At 42.2% G+C, this 8,094-nt stretch overlaps 1 protein-coding gene across 1 annotated transcript; it reads right to left on the reverse strand.

Moving 5' to 3' along the window:
* Positions 1-1,373: 1,373 nt before the first annotated feature.
* On the reverse strand, positions 1,374-7,160 carry LOC136443457 (uncharacterized). Its single transcript, XM_066440703.1, has 5 exons — positions 6,939-7,160; positions 5,926-6,162; positions 5,275-5,596; positions 3,284-3,633; positions 1,374-1,974 (listed from the first exon to the last, which is right to left on the reverse strand). The coding sequence occupies exons 1-5, from the start codon at positions 7,006-7,008 to the stop codon at positions 1,622-1,624; spliced, it is 1,332 nt and encodes a 443-aa protein (XP_066296800.1). The 5' UTR covers positions 7,009-7,160; the 3' UTR covers positions 1,374-1,621.
* Between the last annotated feature and the right edge of the window lie 934 nt (positions 7,161-8,094).

Below are 8,094 nucleotides of genomic sequence, written 5' to 3' on the forward strand. Positions count from 1 at the left end.
CTAGTGTCATACTTGACGTTTCTGGTTGTTTGCTCTATTTCATTTCCAAACTTTGCGAAACCAAGGTTTAAAAATTCCTTAGTGAAACACTGTGAAACATTGCGAGTTCTGTTTGTGAATCTAACGATCTACAAATGGTGTTGACTTGCACCTCAATACGACACATGGTCTGTTTTTTTGCAATGGTTGTTTCAATGAATTGAGAAGAAGGAAACCGCGGGGTTCGGTACTTTTATGGAGCCAAAGCTCACTTAACATATGGTACTGAGCCTCTGTTAAAGGAACGTATTATAGAAACTGAGGCACCTCTTAGAAACAGTTTATGTTAGCATTGCGTCTTGGGCTATACTAGATTTTTACAAACTTGCAACGCTTTTGGTAATTATAAAATCATACCACATTCAGGGACATTGTTCTTTGAAACAGCTTCTCATGAAGTCCAAATAAACACTGCAATAACAGTTGCGTCACGTTAACCTTGTAGCTGACGACCTTGTACTTCAAACCAGTTTTTGTGTTATACGCACATCACTTACCTTGTTGAACGGAATTGTTGATTCGGGTCGCCAGCACAAGCAGAAAAATTACTCGTGCCATGTTCATTCCAAGCTGCTATACAGCATCGACCGCGTCTCATTTCTTCTTTTCAAAACACTTTCTCAAAGTACCGTGAAAGTTTAAAACAAAAACACAAAGAAAACATGTTTCAGTATGCCTTTTTGGCACTGGGGGTTTTATGACAATGTACATTACACATACCTTGTTGGATGGAGCTGTTGAAAATTGTCGCCAGCACGAGCACAAACAGCAGCTGGGCCATCTTAGCGTCGAGTGGTTGCAGCGTTGAGTGACTCTTCCCTTCGTTTTTTTAATAGTCAAAATTGTCTCAAGTGCTAAATATCAAATCAACACGTTGGTTCGTCGCTGCATGGGAAGCCAAGCTATCCGTCAACTAAAACGAATACTGAGCATGCGTATATAAATGTCATCACGTGTCTCTATAGACACCGTTACTTCTCGACAAGTTGCGGCACTTCCTGTTCTGTTCACCTTGGACTGTGATTCGATCCATGTACTCGTATTTCCTGTGGTTGCTGGATCAAGCAGATACGAGGCGTCCAAGTCAAACTATTCAACCTGGATCACAGTAACGTGTCCCGTTTGAAAACGTGTTGCTTTGTACTTCTAGGCTGGAAGCTTCTAGCTTAGATTCATAAGCTCTGTACCTGCATCTAAAATTGTCATTCAAAGTCCCTGATGAAACGGAAATAATATAACTCCCATGTGCCATTTTCTATGGCGTTTATCTGGTAAAGATATGGACGCAAAAACAACACCAAAAGCTTTGTTGGAAAATAGTTGTACTCATTTATATATGTATATTCATTTAATATCTTTCTGTAAGGTGCCAAATACTCACTGGGTTAAGTACAGGTCACAGCGAAAGAATAGTATACAGATATATCTATACATTGTCAAATTAGTACAAGAATTATAAACTCAATGGATTCGACTTCTCCTCGCTTCTGCGTATTGGTAAAAATGTAAGAGCAGATAGGTTTCATAATCAAAGCTCAGGATAAACCATTGGTTTTAAAGGCCCAAACTTCAGTTGGCCGTGCTACGTCACTCCATATTTGAAAGGTTCGGGGGGCGGGGCATACGCCGGATCGAGGGATGAGTGGGGCGGGGGCTGGGTAGGCATATTCAGGGCAATGTTGTAAGCAGGAGGGGGAGCGTACTGTGGGGGAGGGGGGTAAGGGTTATATGAGGGGTTTTGTGACACCACGGTCGGGCTGTGTACCACGGTGTTGTTCGTCCCGACTGCCTGTGGGGTCGGGTTGGCCCGGTTGGCAGGCGTGGGTTGTGAGCTGGCCGTGCTGCAGTGGTGGATCCTCGCCACCAACAGGCCGACACCGACCAGCACACCGATGACGATTCCAGCAATGGCGCCGCCACTTAGACCCGAAACGTCTATGGAATATGATCATAGCAATTAGTGTATGATTCGACAAAATGTAAATTTGCTTTTCATTCGGTCTTCTAGACTAGACATGTTTGCAATTATAGATTTAATAATGTACAAAGAAACTGCTTCCGGACATATGACTATTTTGTGCAGACGAAAAGACAAAATAGATGTACATTCTTCCTCACGTGTAACCTGTCATTTCAAGTTTCTAAATTGCATTGTAACAAAATAGGTCAAGGGGAGACATAGGCTATATGGGAGTAAAGGTTCAATAGCCTATAATCACAGCCTGATGATAGAACATATTGATAACATGGATACAAGAACATATTGATAGCATTAATTGCAGTGTATCGTTCGACATGTTGTATATAACGTAACATAACCAATTAACGTCCGATTTATTCAAAACGTATTTATCTTAAATCCGCGCGGACAGAGCCAAATTTTAAACCCATGGTCAGAAATATCAGCTCTTCTAAAAAGCAAATGCATGGTCTGTAAGTTTTTATCCGCCTATTTAACGCCGTGCGAGCAAGTATTTATACTGAGGCATATGACGAAGAATTCTACTAGGGTAACCCATTATCGTCCACTTCATATTTTCCCTTCTAGCGCCATGCTTGAAGAACATAGACCAGAAAAAAAATGCACAGTAACTGTCCAAAGTAGTCTACAGACAAATGATAGTAAAATCACTATGTCTGTCCCGCCACTTGCTTGACGCGATGGAAGAAAACAGCGTTTATCTGTAAATTTCCCCGACATGCGCGGCACGTGGCGTTCACGTGGTAAACGCATGGCAATTATGCTTTGCCGTGCAAAAATTAGCCTCCGGTGCGGGGGTCGCTAGGTTGTATCAAACCTTCCTAAAACTGGTAAGAGTTTCAAACCTCGAATCACCATGGATAGTCTGAATATCAAAGAAAGGTTTAACGTCAGCTACGTTTAAAAGATACTAGCTATCGTGCAAGTTCCAAAAACATGATGAAGTACGCGGTGTCGAATCACATATGAAATACGTTATGCGTGGCGCTTCCGTGCAACTTGCTGTTACTGGTTCAAGAGTTTATTCTGTTTTGTCGCTGGACGAAAACCTTTTTCAATGTTTTGTATAAAAGAGAGAGATGGCTAAGGATCATACTTATGACGTTCTTTATTGCTCATGAGAACAGGCTTTGGCATAATACACCTCGACATGTGGACATTACCCAATCTGGACGTTAATTCCTCCTGCACGTAATTAGGTAATGTTACGTTAGGGCTTGCTATACTGCTATTACAAAGTAAGGATATACCATGTGTTCTTACCTGTATCGTCAGGAGGAATGGTGTTACCCGGACCTCCATTGGCATTGCCGACACACCTATCCCGCGCTGCGACAATCTGTTCTTGACTCATGGCGTAGTCGTACAGTTGGATGCAGGCTATACGACCTGCGAAGTACCGCCCGTCTCCGTCCCTCACCGCCACCCGGATAGGGTACTGAGTTGCGACTGTTGACACCCCGATCTGCTTCTGGCTGACCATCTCACCGTCGTTCCAGATGGACGACATTCCCGTGTTACTGTCGTAGGTTCCGCCCACGTAGTTCCAATCGCTCGGTCGCAGTACATCCGCACCGACGCCGGATGAAAAATGTCCATCTCTCCCGATCGTCCTACAACAGACAACAGACAATGACTTTTTTTATTGAACAACATAAACAACAGATACAGACACGATGGCAACGTACTCAAGTTAATAAAACTTGTATTAACGTGTCATCATACAAAACAGGAATATAATAACACAGTAATATACTTATCTACACAATAACAACAGATAAATGAAAGCGTTGTAATATGATTCGTTTCCCAAGCGCAAACCTCCCCCCCCCCGACTAAATATAACAGATAGGATGGTATGTACCAATTTCAATGTGAGAACCGCTTCGTCAGTATAATATATTCTTGAGTGATTTTGTTGAATAATAACTTTATTACACAACAACTGTACAAGGTACAAAGTATGGCATTCACTGGTACATAGATAACATTCTATTAGGCTAACCAATCTATCTAATAGTAATACAATATTGTGTAGTAGTCTATCTTATACCATATGGTGTAGTAGTATAGGATGACAATGGGATTTCGCAATCATTGGAGGAGTTTCTTACGTCTAATTGATTGGCAGTTACTACTAGTGATGAGGATAATCATAATGGGGAGCTGGGTGATTGAATGACAAAAATGATAACTTCATTGTGCGCAGTCATTTCATTGGTGGAATGTCGTGACCGTTACAACTCGATTTAAAAGTAGATGCTCTGTACATGTGTTTGGTGTGTAGACTTACTACATGTATCCTATACACCTTTCTCACGCGGCGGACATGATAGAATGAAGACGAGGCCAATGAGGCAAAGAAGCAAAAATAATGTACAGATTTAGTTTCCCTCCAAAATCACATTAAGTTTTAAAATATGACGTCCAGGTATCAATATTATAACTAATGTAATGCACAAAAAAGATGTAGTAATTTAGAGCTTTATTGACCGATCCCATCGTCCCCGCCCTCCTCCGTCAAAACGTAGAAATGCAAAATAAAAACATAGAAATGCAAATATTTGACGGTCTAGCAGCCACTTCCTCATTGGTCGATTCTCTAATCATCAGGCAATCATTGGCTAAACTGCTAATTGTGATTGACAGTTAGGATCGGTCTATTGTTTGCCACAAGGGCCTCGTTTTCATTCTATCATGTCCGCCGCGTGAGAAAGGTCTATTATGGGTGAGTACCTGACATCTGTTGGGGAGGTAAAGGGCGGTGGAAGGAGAAGGTTGGATTCCACTTTCCAATGCCGCGCACTAGAGTCTAGACACAGTGGACAATAACCCATTGCCCCTACTGCCTCAGAAAGGCTATAGGACTGCCTTTAGCTTTTACCTATTCTAGCTCTGGTTCGCTACTCTGATTGCATCCCTGTCGAATATAGGTAGACTCGAGTTAGAATAGTATGATTTTACTATGCTCAGCCATCGGTTCTCCGGTATGAGTGATGCGGAAATCGTCGCCTGAAACCTGAAGTCCCTATGCGCTGAAGCGACCGCCATCAAGCGGGCGCCCTCTCCTAATCCAAGCAGAAACGTGGGTCGGGTGGGAGGGTAGCTTCAGGCTTCAGATGTGGTCGGAGGACCATGGCGCAAGTGAATGAATGGGGCATATACACTTAGCATTGTGGGGTGATGATGTCATCCCTGCTGACCAATGGCCGAGCACAATAAATAGGATGGATACCAGGAATGACTGAACTTACCTCATGAAGAGGGTCCTTGAAGGCGTCTGCCAAAGATGTACCGCCCACCCATTGTTGTTCCCGACGTAGTTGACGATGGGTCCAGCCTCACCGGTAGGGTATATGTGTGCCAGTATGGTGTAGGAGGACTGCACATCAAGCCTGCCATTGTTGGGGATGTCGATGTACGAACTTGACCTCCCGGAAAACAGGAAAGCACCGTTGGCGTCTCCGTTGGGACCTGTTGCTAACTGGGTCCCACTTGCTACCCCGCCATTTCCGTTTCCTGTTGCGTCTGACGAGCCGTACTGTGAGTTTAATGGCCACAAACCCACTGCGTCAGCTAAAAAGAACGTAGAAATGGAAATCTTCATTGATACAACAAAAGTATATCGACTTTCGTAAGGCTTACCACATCTATGCATACACACAGTCAAGTGGATACAAATGAATTAGCCTAATAGTAAACATATACGTATATGAATAAATATTAGTAAATCAAAATGTTGAGTACAACGTATCATTTACACATTACAATTTTTTTATATATTGACCTATTTGTACACAGTAGCATATGTGTATGGAGTTCTAATTAGCAAATTTGCGTTTCAATAATGAAGTATCAATACATTCTGTTTCAGGCATATGAATATATACATATAGAGTACAAACCTGTATTAAGGATACTGGTACTTTTGTCGTAGAACACATTTCGCGGGTTGCTCTTGTCCGTTTCTGCGCATGTCTGAGTCTTCGGGTAACACACTCTGTTGTCATAAAACATGAAGGAGACGCAGTCGCGGTGATTAGAGCAGTGTTCTGCGCAGGTTTCCAGGGTGACGCCGTCTCCATATATGGACCAGATGTCGTTCCCAGGGCAGTCTCCCTGACGAACGGTGTACCCATTAACTGGGGGTAAAGCAATTCATTAGATAGGTGGCGGAAACGGACAATACTAAGCTAAGAATTGAGATTGACAACTAATAGAATAAATTAATCTTATCCTAAAGGCAGACCGTCTTCTTACAAATACATACTATTAACAAGCTTTTCTCTTCGCACATAGGAGCAAACGAATAAACGATGGAAAATATGCTCATCTGTTACAATGAAGACACAAGGTTAAATTGATTATAGAATCTTTTTTCTTTCAAGGGAATTCTTTCCCTCTGATATTTACTTAACAGCATGCATTCTGCCTCGCTAGTTCTATCGGTATCACTACAATAACACCAAGCCAACCGACCTTGGAAGGAAGCCAACATTCCAGCCTTTCGTGTTATGTTACCTTGAAAAACAATGAACCGGACAGACAATACATGTTTATGAATTGCATTTTCTGGTGCATGAGAGCTGCGAAGACTTGTTCGTCTCTTAGAACCAAATAAGCTTGTTTGGGCGAGACGTGTTTTCAAGGGACAAAGGTGGTGTTATGCCTGTATTACATACTTATTTACAAGGGGGCCGAATGGATTTAAAATGACCCAAATTGAGTGAATAATTTGGCAGTTTGAAAGGATAGGCAGTCTCAGGCAAATGATACACTCACATGTTGACATTCTGGGTCTAACCGATATTAATTTTTTGCGTTAAGACCTGCTGTAACCCCGGAGAACTAGATCATTATGTATCGTCGTGGTTCCCCGTGACGTTGTAATGTCAGAACAAAGATGGCGGCCACTCACCTGCCGGATAGTCTTGCCCGATCACACCTGTCCCACACCGGAGTAACAACAACAGTGGCAGGGCCCACATGACGACGATTGTGTGCTACACGTCACAGTTGTCCTTCATCTCTTGAGGGTGGTAGAATATGTGAAAATCTTGTGTTTGACCTCAAAAACTTACATGTTTAGGGCCCACCCCTAGGCGTTACTGACTTACGTAACACAGATAGTGAAAGGAACCGGGTTTCAAGTTTCGTCATCATGGCTGACAGACAATAGGGATCAATAGGGCGTCGATAACTCTTTGCTCTCTGTGACGGCAGACGGAATCCTTCATGATAGCATGACTCTGAAGCTATCTTTCTATATGATTGATGGATTCAATGTATCATGAATTCCAAACAGTCCGTTATGATATGCTTCGAAACACGATACCCCCATCGTAAAGTGGTTTCTCCCTGTCACCCATCATCGGGGCAACATCCGGGACACTGCCTCGCTTATGTTCTGTTTTGATACTAATTTGTGTCCCTTAGGCATCATAACAAAGTAAATTATAAAGCACTATGAATTTACTTGTGTATTTTTCAAGGCCCGACACCTATCTTCCGACGAGACTTTGCTTTTTCTGGGACTACAGAGTGCGTTGATATTTATCTCGTAGTGAGGTCATATGAGGTCATAACCAACCAAACGAATATAAACAGAGAAGGCTATATAGTAAAATGGCAAGCTTGACTTATACATATGTTACGTACATATGTACCAACTTTATTTCGAGAAATGGTATTAGTACAAGAGTTGGAACATTTAAAGTCTTTTGAACGCCCAAAGGTTCAATGGAGACAAGTGAAAATAACGCTCTTATCCAAACAGGTAAAGCTTTATATTGACACAGATTACAGCCATTACTTTTTCAAAGGTAACATACACAAATGGTGTTCGTATCACCTGTTTTGATCTACATGGGAGGTATTCTGTTGAATTAAAATACGTCGCTCTTTCAACCTGCTGCCTAGTTCTCTATCTTGTCCAGAAAGCATCATAGTTCTGCGAAGTTATTGGTAATACCAGGTCATTAGCTCTCCATCAGTGAACAGAGTTGTTTTGTCTTAATTCAGCTAGTACATCCCAAAACATCACATACAAACAACAGCAATATCACAGGACTGTA

Source organism: Branchiostoma lanceolatum, chromosome 10 (assembly GCF_035083965.1).
Source record: "Branchiostoma lanceolatum isolate klBraLanc5 chromosome 10, klBraLanc5.hap2, whole genome shotgun sequence".
Taxonomy (NCBI): Eukaryota; Metazoa; Chordata; class Leptocardii; order Amphioxiformes; family Branchiostomatidae; genus Branchiostoma; species Branchiostoma lanceolatum.